This window comes from Panthera tigris, chromosome A2 (assembly GCF_018350195.1).
Source record: "Panthera tigris isolate Pti1 chromosome A2, P.tigris_Pti1_mat1.1, whole genome shotgun sequence".
Classification (NCBI taxonomy): domain Eukaryota; kingdom Metazoa; phylum Chordata; class Mammalia; order Carnivora; family Felidae; genus Panthera; species Panthera tigris.
In genome coordinates this window covers 21300451-21319639 of record NC_056661.1, presented here as the reverse complement: position 1 = coordinate 21319639, position 19189 = coordinate 21300451, and the positions used below count along the sequence as shown (strand labels likewise).

General features: G+C 56.3%; 1 protein-coding gene across 1 annotated transcript; it reads right to left on the bottom strand.

Annotated features, from left to right (window-relative positions):
• Nucleotides 1-1028: 1028 nt before the first annotated feature.
• Nucleotides 1029-17772, bottom strand: ITIH3 (inter-alpha-trypsin inhibitor heavy chain 3). The gene is given in 24 exon segments (XM_007081912.3): nt 1029-1701; nt 2050-2161; nt 2369-2541; nt 3488-3692; nt 4119-4232; nt 4396-4431; nt 4698-4721; nt 5797-5814; nt 6483-6637; nt 7382-7521; nt 7675-7860; nt 9108-9289; nt 9551-9676; nt 10266-10434; nt 10671-10787; nt 11075-11200; nt 12174-12287; nt 12674-12836; nt 13112-13216; nt 13298-13464; nt 14628-14648; nt 15273-15302; nt 15304-15436; nt 16914-17772. Coding segments are annotated over 24 exon segments (3177 nt in total). The 5' UTR covers nt 17345-17772; the 3' UTR covers nt 1029-1571.
• Nucleotides 17773-19189: the final 1417 nt, after the last annotated feature.

The following is a 19189-nucleotide window of genomic DNA, read 5'->3' as shown; positions in this document are numbered from 1 at the left end:
CAGGCACCTCAGGAGGGCCAGAAACCATAATGATGATGTGTCTACACCATCTGGCAGGATCTTTCTCCCCATTTTACAGATGTGAAAACTGACTGGTTTAAAGTTACATGGTTCCTCAGTCAACCCGGGACCCAGTAGGTAGCAGGGCCTGGCCGCTTAGGTTTTCTCCTGGACTGGCCTCCCCAGTACCCTCCGCCAGGCCTCCAGACCCTGCGAAACCCTGTTCTGACTCAAGCAGATGGGACCCTGGAGTGGGGGGTGGGGGAACTTCCTGGTGACCCATCACCAGATCCCACCCTCACCCACACTGGCATTTGTGGCCATTCCCAGTCTAACTCAAACCTCGTCCAGGAGGTTGTGTTCCCTTCTCTGCCATCAAGCAAAGCTGCCCACTGCTTCCAGCAATGGGTACCCTCTGCCCAGCAGGCCCGTAGCCCCTCAGGCAGTGAGAAGTGCAGAGGCAAAGGATCTGGAACATGAAGGGTTAGGTTCACAGAACTGGAAGCAGTCTATGTCTGGAACCCTGAAAGTGAGGTGAGACACCTGGTGTGTGGGGTTGGTGAGGCTGGACAGGCCATAGGTAGGACATTGGCCTTTCTCCCAAGATCAGTGGGTGGGAGGTGTTATTAATAGGGTTTTAGACAGGAAGTGATGGTTGGTTCTGCTCTACACAGTCTTTCTGTGGAAGCAGGGAGACCCGAGAAGGGGTGTTGCAGTTGTCTGGGTGGGAGAGGGTTGTCCAGGCTGAGGGCCCTCAGAGCCCCTCCTCTGGGAATCTCTATCTGATCCCCGACCTCTGACCCCACCCAGGACTTACTGTGAGGGCAGAGTGGGTGGTCACCATGAGCTGTGATTGGAGGATCTTAGGGATTTCCAGCCTAGCTGCCACAGGCTTGGGGCACCCACGCGAAAAGGAAATGGGCACAAAACTGTGTGCCCCCAGACTCTGGCCCAGAATGTTGGGTTTATCTGCTGAATGGATAGATGGCTGGATGGCTAGAGGATGGGTGGGTGGGTGGGGGTGGACATCTAGACAATGGGAAGATGGAGGGAGGAAGGACATCCATAATGAGCTGCACGCTATGTCCGCTCCGGAGCACTCTGCTTCTGCATCATAGAAAGATCTTCAGGCCTGTGGGTCCTGATGGGGGCTGCTGAGCCATGAGCCCTGACTTTTCTCATTACCCTCCTGGACTCTGAAATTCACTCAACCCTTCTTGACTTCTCAGCCCCTTCACACTAGAGCCAATTCTTGTTTGTTTTTTTTCTTCCCAAACCATCATACACTTGGCTCCCAAAAGCGCTACCCCCAACCAACCCGGTCTTTCACTCACACCAGGGGAGAGCCCCAGGGAATTGCCTTCCTAGCAGCCAGCCCCTCCTTTGAGCTACCTCGGGGCCCAACTGCCTGATCCCTTGAACAGGGGCTTACAGAGGCATGCAGACATGGCTGGTGGCAGTGTCCCCTTGGGCTTTATTGTCACAACCCTCCCTTAGACCCTGGGCTGTGTCCCTGTTCCAGAGGCCAGGTGAGCTGGGCCAGCTGTCTCAGCAGGAGCTGGCATGTCTACTCAGAACAGGTTGGGGACAATGTAGTCGCTGTGGACACCGTCAATCAGCCCTTGCCCGTTGTTGTGGACAAACCAGCAGGCAACCTTGGTGCCGACACTGGCATCCTTCCTGTAGTCTTTCTGGGATCCCCTGGGAAAAAGGAAAGACACACTGTGATATACACAGGGCAGGCAAGATGGCTGCTACACTCAAGGTCCTAAGGCTGGAGAAGGGTTTGAAGTTGCCAATTGTGAGTCCAGGAACCCTTTGGTCAAGAAAGAGATCAAATGATTAACTCCCTCTAGGGGGCCAAGTTTGGCCTTTTCCTGATTAGGAGGGGCCTAGAGTGGGGGGTGGGGGAGGTCAGGACCCCAGAGGGAAACTAGGGTAGGTACCCCACAGGAGACAAGAGCCTGCCAGGCCAATGTGTCTGGGCAGAGAGGGCTCTCTCCTCCTGTCTTGTTACTGGGCAGGGTGAGGATGTCAGAGTTCTGTCACCTGGTGACTGTCAGCCGATGGTCCTTCACCACCATTGTGGCGTCTGGCTTTGTGGGGTCAGAGCCTGGGTGGATGTCGGACACTTTAAAGTCAAAGGGATGGAAGAATTGTCCTGGGAACAGAAACATTCACACTGTCAGCCCCTGCACACTGTCAGCCTCCACCATCACCATAGGTAAGACAGCCTCTAGTCTTGCAGGGTTGACGCGAAGGCTGACTGGGTGTTGTGTGCTCGTCCAGGGTGACGAGGACAGTCTTTCATGTGGCTTTTCACCTCTACCATGTCTCCTGAACAATCTGAAGTTTAAACATTCCATACCCAGCAGCCCATGTGTTTGTGCTGACATCCGGTGACTATCCACCACATAGAAGCCCAGAAAGTCTTGGTGGACAGGATGCTTCTTCCACACCTGGTGCAGGACGACCACAAAAGTAACCCCGTCTCCAAAGGAGACCACCATGTTCTTTTTCCTGTTGATTGTCACAGACAGCCTAGGAGAGAAGAGGAAGGAAGTCAGCAAGCGGGGCTCAGTGGTGACCATCGTACTGGGCATCTGAATCAAGGGTATCTCGACAGGGCCTTCTCCATACATGACACCCAAGAGCACACAGACTCTGGAAACGATCTCAGAGGCCTCATGTGTGTTGACTGTGGAGAGAAGATGCCTCATGCGTGTTGACTATGCCCTCTCCAAAGTGGATCCTCGTTCCTCCCTAAGCAGAAGACAGGGCTGTCCTCGGAGTCTGGAGACATGGGATCAATCCTCAGCTCAGCCACTGGCTTCCTGTGTGACCTGGGGTAGGTTCCACCCCTCTCTGAGCTTCACTGGGAGTAACGCCCCTGCCCTGTCCACTGGGCTCTGGGTGACTTGAAGACCTAGGAGAGGCTGAGCAGTTGGAGAGCTAACAAGTTCAGCTAGAGAAGGTGAAACTGAGGGTTAGTGTGTTACTAGATTGCAGGTCCCCCTAATGCTTACATCCACACAGCCCTTCCCTCAAGATCAGTCCTGTGGGGGCTCCTGGCTGGCTCAGGTGGTTAAACGTCTGACTCTTGATTTCGGCTCAGGTCATGATCTCACAGTTTGTGAGATCCAGCTCAGAGTCGGGCTTTGTGCTGACAGTGTAGAGCCTGCTTGGAATTCCCTCTCTCCCTGTCTCTGTGCCTCACCTCTCTCTCTCTCTCTCTCTCTCTCTCTCTCTCTCTCTCTCAGTAAATAAATAAATAAATAAATAAATAAATAAATAAATATCAGTCCTCTGAAGTGTCCAGCTACCAATTCTGGCTGGGGCCATCGTGGTCACCCTTCCCTGGGCAAAAGGGCTGAACTCTGAGGCCACCAGTCTCTCCTGTAACCCCCGTGGGTCTTCCATTCTGGGATTTGTCCACATCCCTCAGAGAGGCTCCTTAGACCTCTGAGACCCAGGAGCGGGGCTGTACCCGTCCTGTGTGACTGTGACCGTGTCCAGCCAGCTGAAGGTGCTCTGTGCAGCTCCACTCCACAGGGTGATCTTCTCCGGTGTCACCTCCATCCGGAAGTCCATGTGAGCACTGGCAATGCCCAGCTTGCCAAAGTAAGTCTTTCTGGTCTTGGAGTCAGAGTTGCCTCCCTTCTCGCCGATGATCTGCCCGTTAACTGTGAGGCCTGCCAGAGGGATGGGGTAGTGAGGGGCCAGTGAGACCTTTCTGAGTCCAGGCTGGTTTTTAGGATGCACCTTCTCCTCCAGCCAGACCTGCTAAGGGACCCCACACGGCGTGGGATCCCCAAGACGAGACAAGGACTTCAGAGCCAAACCTCCCTGTTCCTAGACACTCCTGGGTCCCTCTGGCAGCTGAGATCCCATGTTGCAGACCTGCCCCCTGCCTGGGCCAGGGAGTGGTGTTCAGAGCAAAACTATTTCCCAGACACAGGCTTCGCCTGGGCCCCCCTCACCCCTAACCGTCTCTCCAACACCACTGGGTCCCGGGGGCTTGGTGAGCCTGTGGCCCCACAAGGTGTAAGCTGCACATAAACACGGTGCATTATGGCCAGAGTGAGGGCCTGGCCCCGGCTCCTGCCCACAGCCCCCACCTGTGATGGGGTCCTGAATGAGGCGCAGCACTGTGCCTGGGTCTTCATCGACGTTGAAGCAGATGGCGTCGTCTCTCTGCGGGACTTGGATGATGAAGTGGGGGTCCCCATCCACTGAGAGCACATCAGAGAAAGGGCTGGCTCCCGGGACCTCTCACTTACTGTGCCGGGGCGCCCTCCCCTCACCCCTCGGCCCCTGTTGATAGACTCCTAACAGGTAGGAGGCTCTGGGCTCTGGGACCCGGCTCTCACTTCAGGAGGAGGCGGGGGAACTCACCGTAGTAGTAAGGCGTTTGAGGAGGCTGGTAGCTGGCTGTGGACACAGTGGGGGGAGAGGCTGAGCTAAACAAGCAGGCCTGCGGAGGCGCCAGGACCCACATCCGGATTCTGGTTCGTGCGCCTCCCGTTCCCTCTTCCCCATACTCTCAAACCGCCTCCCATTTCCTCGGGATCCCAACCATCTGCCTGTTCGAGAGAGCGGGTTCAGGAAGGACTCTGGGGGAGAATGTGGCATGGGGCCAGTCTCTGGGGAGACGCCCTGTGGGGGTAAGGGGGCTGCGACTGCTGCCATATACTCACTCAGGTAAGCCATGGAGCGGGCCACTGAAAAAGGAAGCAACCGGCCAGTCGTGAGCTGGGTCTGAGGGCTCCCTCTCCCCCAATCCCATGCCTTCTACCTGGCTTGGGGCTACCAGTCTCCAGTAGAGCCCCAACCCAGGTAGACAAGAGGGTTGGGATGGGACTCCTCATGTAGGCTTCAGAAATGGGAGCGTGCCCAGGGAGTTCCTTTCTAGGGCTGGTGGTAATATGGATGTCATTTTTATGCCGGGGTCATGGCGCTGTGATGTGGCTGATATATACACCATGAGATCGTCTGCCTCCCTGTCATGAATAGTGTTCACAGCAGACACCATCCCACACCCCGAACTCCCACTCCCCAGGTGGGGTGGGGTGAAGCTCAAAACTGTCTGTTGTCCTTGGTAGTAACCCCCCTCCCGATATACTCATGCACACACGTGTGCACACCAGTGACTGCATCTGACAGGGCTGTGCTGAGGGAAGAACAATGACCTGGTCCAGATGCACTGCTAGGATTGAACCGCCTATCGGTGGAGGTGGGGCAGGCTGGGAGGGGCTGGAAGCCCCTGCCTGGTGGTCCTGGGTTTATTGGGGGCAAGGATGCAATTTGATAATGAGAGACACACAGAGCGCTATGAATCCCAGAGTGGGCACAGGTGCCAGGCTGCCCAGGCTGAAGTCCCAGCTTGGCCACTTGCTGACTAAGTCCTCGAACAAATAGACTTAGCCTCTCCATGCCTCAGTTTCCTCACTATAAAATGGGAACCATGAGAGGACTCCTTTGGAGGGTTGCTGCGGGATTAATGGCATGTCAGTGTCCGATGTGTGAATTTGCTAATTTTTGCAGGTCACAGAATGCTCTCATACTGATTGTCCCTCATTAGTAAGGGGAAACCACCTCCAGACAACTGACAAGGACCTGATGAGGCTCAGAGAGGGCAGAGCCTGGACCAAGGTGGCTCGTGAGTTGGTGGCAGAGCTGGGACCTGATCGCAGATGTCCTAAGGGCCCCTCCCTGGGCTGGGCACTTGGAAGGGCCTCCTTGGTTCTCTCTTGTCCCCCTCCTGGGACACCTGCCCAACTGCTGGCTGAAGCTCACCTTCTGTATCTGCAGGCCCTGTGTGGGAGGAGGAGGAGAAATGTGTTAGGAGCCACAGACTCCTGGTGTCGGCATCAATGCCATCAACTGGCTGCCTGTCCCACCTCCAGGCTGTGGGCCTCCCAGCCAACAACGGACCCCCCCACCACTGTGTGTCTCCTGGAGCCAGGGGCCTGGCCCGGACCAGCTCTTTGCCTCCTGTGCCGCCCCATGCCACCTCTCTGCTCCCCACGCCCAAGTACAGGAGCACTTAGGAGTCCCCTCTTAGAGTCTGGTTGAGCAGGCCTGGTCCAAGGCCTCAAGGCCTTTTCCTCTCACAATTCCCAGGCACATGCTCTGGGACTAACTTTCAAGCTGGAAGTGCTTCTCCCTGTCTGACTGAGCCCTTCCATGCTGCAGCCAAGTCCCTTTCCTTGAAGTGATCCTGGTCGAGGTGTCCCATGACTCACAACCCTTTAGAGACCCAGAGGCTCCTATTCACCCCCTACCCACTGTCCATGCTGATGGATTCACCCGCTCCACAACACCCTCCTCAGCCCTTGGCCGCATCTCCCTCTATGCCCCCTGGACCTGCCCCTCTTCAGCAAGTCTGGGTCTCACCAGCCTGGCTCACTCCTCTTCGGGGCACCCAAGACCCCAGTGGCCTGGAAGGCTTTCGAAGTCTGGCCTCCACTCTCCATGCCCACCTTCTCCAGGCTTGTCAGCGATGGCTGTCTGGTCCTCATTGTCCTCAGGCTTGGTCACCACCATGGAGGTCAGTGGAGTCACAAAGTGGTACTTGAGGGACAGGTCCAGGGCCTGGGCTGTGAGGTTCTCCTTCTCCTCACCATGGGCATTCTTGCTGTGGGGAGGGGTGGGAGTGTCAGTCAAAGAGCCTTTCCCTGCTTGGCCTCCTCTGCTGTGACTCCCAGAACCAGGCCTAGAGCCCCAGAGGCAGCCTGGGAACGCCTTTCCCCAGGGTAGAACCCACTAGCTCTCAGAAAAAGACTGGTTCACCAGCTCCCTGGGACAGATGGACAGGCTGTGTCTGAGGCTGGGCCTCAGTTTCCCCACTATAAGATACAAGGGGCTCGAAATGGCATCCCAACAATCACTCATGATAATGTCCATGCCCTGAGCACTCAGCATGTGCCAGACCCTGCACCAGGGGCGTTGGAGGCTTATCCCACCTCAGGGAAGGCTGACGTGGCACTCTCAAATAGGCCCAAGCTCTGCCTTCTGGGGGCTGCGGGCAAGGACCCAAGCCTTCAGTTGTGCTCAGCCTCACCGCATTGTGGGCCCATGAGGGGTGTGGGGTACAGGGTGCCAAGGCCCGCCCCTGTCCCCGAGGTGCTCCCAGGATGCTGCTTGAGCCCCCGATGTCAGGCTGGGCTCTGCCCCCGGGAAAACATTCTTTGGGGCTGGGCTGAGAAGAGGGGAAGGCAGCTGGCAGGGCGTGTGGCAGGGCCCTGGGGTGTGGCTGAGTCTTCCTCCTCTTGGGCTCCCCCAGAGTGAAGCCAGCACAGGGGCAAGTGCAGGTAGGTGGTGGGGCAGTGTGGGAGGCCCAGGTGTGGGGCCTGGCTGTGTGAGGGGTCGCTAGGATCACCGTTTCTCCAGCAGCTGCTCAATGGTGAGGTAGGCCCAGAGCCGCTCTATGTAGTTCCCAAAAATGTAATCCTGCTCCTTCAGGGCCTTTTCCATCTCCTTCATGTCCACCTCCTCTGTGAAGGTCAGATCATTGATGGCCTGAGGTGGGGGTGAGAGGAGACCAGAGGCTGGAGGGCAGGAGGCCTGGACCCAGCTTGGGGTCGCCACCGCTGGACCCTCAGGCAGGGGGCCAAGCCCCATGGGTGCCGATCCCCCATCCACAGCACACCTTCCGGCCCTGGCTCAGCTCACCCCGTGGCCCTTTACATCCGCCTTAAAGTTGTTCATGTCCTCGTCCAGCAGGCGCCCAGCCACCACAATCTCAGAGCCATCGTAGAAGTGCTGGTAAGCGCTCTGGGTGAGGTCCTGGATGGCGTTCTCGGGGTACTCTACCTCCACGTCTGTCAGCAGCGGGTTGGCCACCTCCTCATAGAAGCCCTGGAGTCCAAAAGGGGGACCTGGTCATCTCAGGCCACAGGACAGATCTGGAGAGGACAGGGTGAGCAGGTGCCCACTGGTGCCTCCCTAGGCGTTGAGTCCCCCAGGCTGTGCCCATCTTAGGTCCTGATCTTCACTTCCTCGTGGCCCTGATCGTGTCCTTCAGTTTGTGGGAGCCTTCCCTGCCCTCCCCCCTTCAGGTAGAGCCTGGGAAGAATAGAAAGGTAAGGACAGAGTTCTGGGGAATATAGAAAGTGCTCGAGAAATGTTTGCTGGAATGAAAGCAAGAAAGAGAAAAGGAAAGGAGGAGAGGCCGACCAGAGGAGGTGACAAGGCGCAGGAGCACAGAGATCAAGAGGGAGAAGGCAGAGGCACGGAGGCATGGGGTGGGGCTTCCTCTGCACCGGTTCAGGCACTGTCTCCTGCACTGGGGAGGAATGGGGCTGCTGAAGTTCGCAAATGAAAGTACAGGACATGCAGTTGAATTTGAATGTCAGGTAAATAGCACACTAATTTTTAGTCTAAGTTTGTCTGTTATGGGATGAATTGTGTGCCCCCAAAATACATGTTAAAGTCTTTACCCCCACTCTCTCAAGACATATCTGTTTTGGGGATGAGGGTGGTTACAGAGGTGATCAAGTTAAAATGAGGCCTCTGGGGTGGGTCCCAAACAGTGTATCTGGTGTCCTTATGAAAAGGGGGCAATTTGGACCCAGAGACAGACAGGCACACAGGGAAGATGATGGGAAGAGACGGGGAGAAGGTGGCCATCCACAGGCCAAGGAGAGAGGCCCGGAACAGACCCTTCCCCCACAGCCCTCAGAAGGAAACAGCCCGGCAGACGGGGTTGATTGGGCTTCTGGCCCCCAGAACCGTGAGTCAACAATTTCTGTTGTTGAAGCCCACTGCCTGCCCCCCACTCCACCCCCAGCATGTGGTACTTTGTTAGAGCAGTCCTGGCAAACTAACACAGCGCGCTCTGCAATATTTGGGCTCGTGCTTACACTAAAAAATTGTTCATATTTGGCCAAGTGCCCTGTATTTGATCTGGCAATCCTGTGGAGGAAGCAGGTCTGTTGTGTGTAGCCTGAGGACAAAATCAACCACCACTGATGGATAAGAGGGAGCTAGAGGTAGATGTCAGCCCAAGAGGCTCTTCCTAGAGAGTGAAATTGTCATTCGATGGAACAGCTGTCTGAGGAAGTAATGAGCTCCTCATTCCTGGAGGTATGCAAGACAAGGCATACCTGCAACTGCAAGTTGGCATCGGAATCCTCATAAATGCGTCGGGCCAGCCCATGGTTCTCCAGAGCCATGCTCTCCAGGAAGTTATAGTTCAGATTGTTGCCAAAACCCAGGTTATACAAGGGGAACTTGCCCCCAATGGCGTTGCGTACATTTTCTTGGATTTTTTCAGGTCTGCTTTCACCTGCAGGAGAAAGGGGTGTTCACACCCCAGCCCCAGCCCCAGCCCCAGCAACTAGCTGGATCAGCTCTGTCTGGAGCTGACACCTGCATCAGCAGAGCTGGTGGGGGGTGGGGGGGAGATGGGGCGGTCTTTGGCAGGGGGACACGTGCCCTTGCAGGGCTCACAGACCATGAGGGACCCTGGGGAGAGCCGCCCAAGATCTTGCAGCCCACTGGCTACAGCACACTGGCTTTGGTTCAGAGCCACACCCGCCTGCCTCACCGACATTGGGGTCCCCGTCGGTCAGCATGATGACGATGGAGGTGCTCCTCTCTGGGACACTGTGTTCTTCCCGGGCCTTGTTCAGCATGCTGATGCCCCTCAACAGCCCATCGTTGATGTTGGTCACTGGCACACAGACAGACAGAACCGTGGGAGGGTGTTCTCAGTACCGGGGTGGAGGAGGAGAGGGCAGCAGGCCCCGCTCTTGGGCCCAAGGACCCTGTTAGCCAAGGCGCCCTGGTACTCAGTAGGTATTGACCGAGTGAATCGGCGAGTGATGAATGAATGACTTACTCTTTCATTGGGGACCAAAGGACCAGCCTGTCGGGGCTGCCGGAAGGTGATTGTAAAAGCAGTTTGGAAAGCTATCAGAGGGGCTGCCAGGCATGCTCACTGGGAGGAGAGGGGAGCAGTGTCGGCGTCGTTTGTCATTTTCCCTAAGGAGCGGCCCAGGATAAGGGTTCTCTGTGGCGTTATTTTGCCGGGACCAGTGGGGCTCCAGGATCAAGGATTAGAGAAAGGAAGAGTGGGCTCCCCTAGACTGCAAAGAAGACACCCTAATAAGAAGCCTGAGCCGCCCCCTATCCCACCTCTACCCCCAGCTGAGGTCTGCAGGGCCTAGACCAGCAGAGGCTCTGTCCCAAGGCACAGGAGAGGCAGACTGCTCGGGCCAAGGGGAGTGACAGGATGTGTCTGTTCTTTCCTCCGTTCATACTTCCTTGATCATCAATGTTCTTCACAAATGTCCTGGCCTCCTCGATGTTCTCAGGAGTGGCTTGAACTAGGGTGTCTTTCCAGGTGGTCACATCCCCACTGAACAGGATGAAATTCAGGTAGTCATCCTCTTTCACATCCTCCAGGATCTTGAGGAGGGCATCCTTTGTCTGGGAAAGAGAAGGGCACGCAGACAAGAAGCTGGGAACGAGCAGCAGACGGCCAGCTGTCTCCCCGCGTGGCTGGCACTGGGGCCTGCACTCTGCAGCAAAAGGGGGCAGATGCTTTTTTTTTTTTTTATCCTGTCTCCCTTCTTCCTCTTTCACTGGGAATATCAGCTTTGTCCACTTACAACTAAATGTGTCTCCCTGCCACACGTCACCCCCAGTCGCAGTGAGAAGCGCACCTGCTCCATTTTCCGACCGTGCATGGAGCCACTGACGTCAATCACGAAGACCACATTTTTAGGCACCACGGGAAGGCCTTGAGGTGCAAAGAAGTGCACAAAGTAGCCATTGACTATCTGGAAAGGGGAGAGAGAGAGACTGCAGGCAAGTGCTTTTAGCAACTCTTGCAAATAGAAGCCAGACATTTACCAGCTCCAGAAAAAGCCATTCTTTCCCACCCACTGTGGGGTGCCACACAAAGGCTCTGGACCGTCCTCCATACCCAGGCTGTGCAGGAAATCCGGCCTTGGGCTGAGCACCAGGGTCTGGGGACGAGAGGCAACTGCAGCCCCTCCCGTACCTGTTCTCATCCCATCAGGGTGATGGAGAATCAACCAGCCCGGCAAAGCCAGTTGGCAGGTACCTGTACGTTGGCTGGAGACTCTCTGTTCACGTCGTAGGTGATGATGAAATCTCCGTTGAGGAGGGAGTCTGTACAGGTTGGGCACGAACGCTGTTGGTCCATGCTGGGCTTGAAGGACACACGGCCCTGGGAGAGGTGATGGAGGGCCTCACTCAGCGTGGCCAGGGCCTGTCGACTGTGCTCTCTCCTGGGGAGTGAGGCCAAGCCCCCACAGGAGGAGCCCGCAGATAGGCGCCTGGGCAGTCCTGCCACCATCTGGCAAGCTCTGGCCTTTCTGAGCACCTCTCTCCCCCTCAGAGACCAGGGGCTCCTTGTCTGGTTCAGCCTTTGCCTGTCCCTGTTCGCTGGGCCCCACAGGCTCCTTGGCTCAGCCTACTTTGGGGCTCAGCACCGAGAAGCCACTCAGGGAGGGGTTTTGCACCATGAGAAGGAACTTTGTGTTGGGTGGTATTGCATGTATTGGTGGCAAGAAGAGGGGGATGGGAATGAAGGGGGCAGGGGGAGGGCGGGGGCCCAAGGCAAAAGCACAGCCTTGCAACAGCCAGGAGCCCTCTGAGCTGTGCTCCTCTGGCTTTGACTTGGAAGTCCCGAATGACTAAGGTTTGCTATTCATGTAAACTTTATTCATTCACTGCCCACAACAAACAAGGCCCCTGGGATAGCTGGGGGCCTCGGGAACTGGAGCCAACCACCTACACCAAGAGAATCCCTTTCGTCTGTCACCCTTCAGCGTGGCATCAGTAGGCCTAAATGACTCCCCCTGGCCTCAGTGTCCTTATCTGTAAAATGGCCAGTCACCTGCCCTGTCCACTTCCCAAGGCAGAACAGGATCTGGCCTTATAAATGGTCACTCTGTCCCCGCAGTACAGATGAGACCCCAGTTCCTCTGGCAGATCATCGACAGCTGGCAGCCCCTGCCTCCAGCAGCCTCACTCCTGACTGGGGTGCCCCAGGAGAAAGGAAATGGCTGTGGATATTTCCCCCTTCCCCTCTCACACACACACTTGCTTCAGCCAAGCCCCAGGGTTCACACTTGTCCTGTTGGTTTCAGGGTTCCTGCCCCTGCCCCCCTCCCAGGCCTGAGAGGCATCTACACCACCTTCCTCCCTGAGAAGGACTTGGTGAGGGCGCTGCCCAGGAGGTCATTGGTGATGAATGAGGCCTCAGCATCCAACGTGCTGATGCCCTGGGGCTCGAAGATGTCTGCCTCGATCTGGAAAAGGCAAGAGTAAGGAGGGGTCACTCAGTGACAGTGCAGAGGCCGAACTCCAGGACAAGGCCAAGGGGACTGAGATGGTGGGTGAGGGCACAGGGACAACTTCCAGACAACTCATGATGACTAAGCCTGGTGTCTCCCACCAAGAAAATGGCTTCAAGAGCTGTGGACGGGTCTGTGACCCCAAGGCTCTTCCATCACCCGCCATATTGGCCTCCATGCTACCACTAAAGCATTTCCCTTTGGCTTTCAGCTCCTATGCTCCTCAGCCATGGTGGGGCCGACTTCTGCATTCTTGACCCTGCTCTGGGCACTGCCCCAGGGCCCTTCCCTGCCCCCGCACCCTTGCAGGTTCAGCAGAGGCTGCAGGGGTGGTTGATTACCTCAAAGTGCTTGACCAGTTGCTTGGGCTGGACCTTAAGGTACATCTCGTATTTGCCTTTGTGCCTTTTCAGCAGCTCCTCGTAGGTTAGCTCAAACGTGACTTTGCTGCCCGCTGCCACGTTGACCGAGACTGTGAATTTCTCCAGCTTCCTCCCCGAGGCCCTGAATGCGGGTGCCAGACAATGACTGCCCTGCAGACCTTCTTGGGCCCTCGGGCCCTCAGTTTCAATCTCAGCCCCTCAGGAGAGACCCTACCCTCTCTGAGCCTTGCTTACCTCCACTTCAAAGTGGGGTAATGTAAAAATTACGGGCAACTTTTGCTATAATAATGAAATAATAACTAATAATTATAATGGCCGTTGCTGTTGTTGTCTGCATCTCTGAGAGCCCTTGTAGCCCACATGTTCTTCCCTAAGTGCTAGGGGGTCCATACTTACTTGACCAAGCCGGCTGTCTTGCCCTGGGACACAGCCTTTTCATACTGCTTCTTGGCGACTTCCTTCTCCTTGACATTCCCAGGGTAGGTAACACCGTCGATGGTCCTGTAAGAAAGGAGAGTTGGGGGCTCAAGCTGAGCCAGACTCCCCTCCCCCGCTGGAGCCAGCAGCTGTGGTGACACCCACAAGGTGAAGTTGGTGATGAAGGCCGTCTTGGGCAGCTCCACGTCAAAGGACACCTCCTTGGCGGTGTCTGCACGGTTGACAGCCCTCGTGGTGACAACATTGTGAGCAAAGCGGGAGGTGACCTTGCAGCTGATCTTGGTGCTGTAGACCTCGATGCCGTTGACGACCTGCAGGAGGGGGTGGTGATCTGCCTCTGGGAAACCAGACCTTCAACCTGGCTGCTCCCCTTCCAGGCTCCGTCCGCACAGCCCAGAGCCCCTGCCTGGTAAGCGGCCCCTCCAGTTTCCCAGTCACCGTGTCTGGAGCCTGGGCGGCATCTTCCACCTTCGTGTTCAGTTGTCTACCCCGGTTCTGGAATTCTCTGGCCTTTCTGAGCACCTCTCCCCCTCGGAGACCAGGGGCTCCTTGTTGGGCGGGATGCTTGTCTGATTCAACCTTTGCCTCTCCCTGTTCACTGGCCTCACAGGCCCCTTGGCTCAGCCCACCTTAGAGCTCAGCACCAAGAAGCCCCTGGGGGAGGGGTTTTGCACCATGAGAAGGAACTTCATGCTGGGTGGTATTGCCTGTGTTGGTGCCAAGCGGAGGGGGAGGGGAAAGGGGGAGAGGGAGAGGGTCCTGTTCCACATCCTTAACCCTGGGTCTGTTTACATAACATGTAGCCAGCTGTAGCAGGGAGATCTTATAAAAACCTAAATCTGCCGCTCCCCATCACCCTCAGGACGGTTTTCCCCATGGCTCCGAGGTCCCCCAGGCAGGTCCTGCCTCTCTGATCATCTGTGCTCCAGCCACCCCAAGTCTCTGGCCCTAGATCACCCTAGTTCCTCCCGCTCACCTCCACTTAGAAAGAAATCACAGTCGCACACACCCCGCCCTCCTCCTCTCCTTTGGTAATTGCCCAGTTCTGTCCCCAAACAAGGGGAGTGTGTGGGGACGACCTTCATGCCCCCAGCACCTTCTCTCCAATGCAGACGGTGGACTGAGGGAAGGCCGAGGGAGACATCTGGCAGGATATAAAGATGCTTCATGAGGATGTGTGTCCCCAGCCCTGCGCACGGGCCCTGGTACCAGTGAGTGCTGGGTAAGTGTTTGTGGAAGGAGGGGCTGGTGGAAGAGCAGTCCTGCGCCGTATCCAGAGAGATCTGAGAGCACGGTTCTGTGGCACTCTCTCCCAGGGGTTTTGAGTCGCATGGGGGTCTCGACAGGGCAGGGGGCTGTGGGCTGTTTGTCCAGTGTCAGGGACCTGCCATTATGGCCCACCCCTTCTACTATTGGGCAGCCAGCTCCATCCTGCCCTGACTCACCCCACCCCATCCCTGGTGAAAGTTCTCACCCCTTCCGGGAGGCTCCGTTTCTGCAAAAACAAAGACAAACACAGGGATCAAGCCAAGGCCAAGGCCACCATGGCCTGGGAGCAGGCTCTGGGCTGAGGCCAGGGTTCAGCAGTGACCCCCACACACACACCACTCTTGAGGGGCCTCTGGACATAGGGCCTACCCAGAGCTACTTCAGAGTAGGAAGGGCTCTGAGTAGATTATGGAAACTGAGGTTCAGAGAGGGTCTCCAGGTTTCACAGAGGAGCAGGGCTGGGAGAACTAAACCAGCTCTCTCCTTGCCTCACATACCCTGACCACTCTGCCTTGCTCCGGGCCCGAAACCCCTGAGGCCTCCCCTGAGAGCACCCCCACTAGGGGTGTACCCCACAAGGCTCAGCTCAACCCTTTCTGGAGTCCTCTGCCCTTGTCTCAGATATGGACCTGCACAGCCCCTCAGTGAGCTGAGGGGTTCCTGGTGCATCGCCCATTTAACAGGTGGGGAAACAGAGGCCCAGGGAGATTTAAGAGCCCAACACCTAGCTCTGCCCTCTGTAGCTCACTGCCTAGCCTTCTGCCTCCTCCTTGCCCCACATAGAGGACCATACATCCTGTTGCCTCTGCCCATGTGACAAGCCCAGATGGTGAAGAGGGGGCAGACTTACCCCCAGTGGCCGGGAGGGGCTCCTTGGGAAGCCAGAGGCCGCCAAGCCAGAGAGCAGGGCCAAGATGAGGCAGGGCCACCAAGCAGATGCCATCGCTGAGCACACAGGCCTGGCCTGAGCTCCTTATATGGTGAGGCTGGTGTTTTCCAAGTGGGGTCAGTGACCTGCAGTGTAGGATGGGAGGAGCGGGAGGGGGGCCTCCTCTGGGAACCTGGGGCGTGGGTGGAGTAAGAGGCCCTAGATCTGCCTGTACCAAGGGGGCCATGGGGACTGTCAACAGTGTTGGGACATGGAGGCTCCTGGCAAAAACACAAGCTGTGTGTTGGCACATGGGCCCGGGGCTCCCCGAGTAGGGGTGATGGTGTGGAGTCACAACGAAAGTCAATGGCAACATTAGTTAGTCAGCCATCAAAAAGAATGAAATCTTGCCATTTGCAACAACGTGGATGGAACTAGAATGTATTAGAGAAAGACAAATATTGTATGATTTCACTCATATGTGGAATTTAAGAAACACAACAGATGACCATAGGGGAAGAGGGAAGGAAAAATTTTATAAGATAAAAACGGAGAGGGAGGCAAACCATAAGAGACCCTTAACTACAGAAAACAAACTGAGGCTTGTGGGCCGGCGGTGGGTGGGGGGACGGGCTAGATGGGTGATGGGCATTAAGGAGGGCACTTGCTGGGGTGAGCACTGGGTGTTATGTGTAAGTGATGAATCACTTAATTCTACTCCTGAAACCAATGCTACACTGCATGTTAACTAACTTGAATTTAAATAAAATCTTGGAAAGACAAAAAAAGATAGCCAATGGCATCTCGGCACTGCTGCCTGTTGTCCGTTACCTGCACCACTGACGTGGCCTTGAGTCTGACCTCCTGGACAGAAGCCTCCCAGCCTTCTCCAGGCAGCCAGGGCGCAAAGCCAGGCCGGCCACAGTGAGGCTCAGACCTCCATGGCCAAATACCTTGTTCATTACCCTTCTTGGGTTCTCACGGCCCCAGGGAAAGGACAAACCCCAGGCCTGTGCGCCAGCACTCGCTGTGATCTAGCTCCAACTTGCTTTTCCAAACTTACTCTCTTCCCACTGGCATGTTCTCCCCATCTCTGCACTTGCACCTCTCGCCCTGCCAGCCTGATGTCCCGTCCCAGAAGCCTTCCTGTTTTGTCCCCTAGCTGACCCCACACAGCTCTGCTCCAGGCTCCCAGCCCCTGAGGGTCTGCTCCATTTCACCTTTTGTTGAGGCTTGTATGTTTGGGTCTAATCACCCTAGAGTCCTCTAGACTCTAGAGTCCGAGCTCCTGGAGGGCCAGGCCATGTCACATTCATCCCTGTGTTCCTGGGGGATGGCCAGGGACTCAGCTGCCCTCACCTCCTGGAGAGTCATTCCCCTAAGAGTCTCCAGTGAGGCTGGAGCTCTGGTCTCCAGGACAATGGGACCCTCAGAGGAAGAGCCCAGGCCCACCCTGGGTCATGCCAAGACCCTGCCAGCTCCCAGACCTTCCAGAGTGGCCACCATGTGCCTGCCATACACATACTCTTCTGAGCAAAGTGACCCCGTGACTCTCCCACGGGGCCACCACTGAATGGTGTTGACGAGGCTGCCTGGGCACAAGGCAGCTAATTTATGACATACCATGGCCTTGGATGAAAGCTCCACACCCAACTGTGAGTTATACAGAGAGAGTTGACTGCCAGGAGCAGAGAAAGGGCGAGAAGGCAGAAAGAAGACTCCATGAGGCAGCAGAAGCCATGAGGAAAAATTGGACTAGTGGCTGGAAGTGGCATGAGCCACAGAAGCAATGACAGTTGCCAAGTCAGCAAGATGACGTTGGACCAGATGAAGCAGCCACTGAGAGGGTCACCACCTGTGGAGGAGGCCAGCTGGGGTGCCTGTGCTCCCCAGGCTTCTGGAATCCTTACACACCCCCGCTGCCGGCTGGTGCCGAGCTCAGTGCTGACCCCCAGGAGCAGAGCCAAGACCCCTCTCAGACCTGCGCTGCAGCCTGGCCCCAAGGTTCCTGGCTCCCAGGACATCTCGTCCATGTGGTCATTCTCAGCGCCCATGGTCACGACTGCCAGGCGATGGGGGCTGTGGCAGAACTGTTGTCCTCACAGCAGTGTCTGGTGGCTCCTTGTGGCCCCGCAGCTGCCTGTGGAGCCTCCCCAGCCTTTCCTCTAGGTACCACCTCCTCCCCAGTTACTTAGACTTTTGTGGGAGGGACAACTCGAAGTAGGACTTCGGAAGCTGCTCAACAGGCACCAGAGGGACAGCTGGGGTCTTGGAGGGACCCAGAGTCACCATGCAGACTTGAGAATTAGACAGAATCTAAGAGATCTTTGGGCTCCCCCTTTTCCACTCTACAGGAGGGCCTTGCTTCGGGCGGCCGGTCATCTGGAAGCCCGTGGCTCTCCCTTGAGAAGCCCAGGATGCTGCAGATGGCGGTTGGTCCCTGAAACTCTGTTGGCCACCCGCCCCCACCCCCCACTACCTGCCACTGAGGGAGGGCTCTATGTTCCCTGGGCCTGGGGCAGCCCTGGATCTCAGCATCTGTGTTACTTTGAAACAATTTTTTTAATGTCTATTTGTTTTTGAAGGAGAAAGCGACAGCTTGTGAGCGGAGGAGGGGCAGAGAGAGGGAGACACAGAATCCGAGGCAGGCTCCAGGCTCCAAACTGTCAGCACAGAGCCCAACATGGGGCTGGAACCCACAAGCTGTGAGACCATGATCTGAGCTGAAGCCAGATGCTTGACCAACTGAGCCACCCAGGCACCCCCAGATTTGTGTTATTGCTCTGGGTCTTCAAGGGCCTCCACTGCAGTGGGAACTGGACAGAAGCCAGCAGAGAAAAAGTAGAAATCTTTGGAAAAGAAATGCCCATCACCCAGAGGGCCAGAAGCTCCCCAAGGTATAGTATAGGCTCATCTCCTTGCACCCTGTGACATTGAACTTTAACTGGGCCCCAAGGTGAAGCCAAGGGAAGGAGCCCTGAAAAGATCATTCCAGGTGTCAGCATGAGGAGCCAGCGGGCTGCCGTCACTGGCTCCCTGGAATCACAGCTTCTGGGGACTAGCTATCCCTGCCTTTGGGAACTATCCCCAGTGTAAGGCGTTGCAAAGCCACAGCTGCAGAGTCGAGCTGAAGGGGAGGCCCTGTGCCCAGGGGTCCAGCATCCAGGTCTCAGCAGGACTACCTAGGGACCCCAAGTCCATATATGGTTTGTGCCTTTCTTATGTTCATTTTTTTTTTAACGTTTATTTATTTTTGGGACAGAGAGAGACAGAGCATGAACGGGGGAGGGGCAGAGAGAGAGGGAGACACAGAGTCCGAAGCAGGCTCCAGGCTCTGAGCCATCAGCCCAGAGCCCGACGCGGGGCTCGAACTCACGAACCGCGAGATCGTGACCTGAGCCGAAGTCGGACGCTCAACCGACTGAGCCACCCAGGCGCCCCTCTTCTGTTCATTTTAAGCGATGCTCTGGAATATCTAGAACCCAATCTCAGTGGGCTGCGGCCATCAGCTGCCCAGCCTGACAGGAGTATTCACAGGGGGGTGCTTAAGCACACAGATGATGGCACCAGACAGTATGGGTTCAAATCCCAGTTGGGCCATTCATGAGTGACTTGGGACAAGTTACCTAACCTCAGTTTCCTCAGCTATAAATGGGTAAAACGGTATCCCCCCTAGGACTGTTGGGAGCATACATTTAGTTAATTCAATGAAGGCACTTAGAACAGTGCCTATATAGGCTGCCACAGTGTCCTTTGGGCCTTGGACCTGTAGGGATAGCTGTGTGCAGGGGACACTCCAGATGCTCAGAGAGCATAGGGTCTGGCAGCTGCAGCAAACAAGGTGGGGTGGGGGCAAAGTTGGCATGGGTTTCCTCCCGGCCTCCAGGTCTGCTATGACC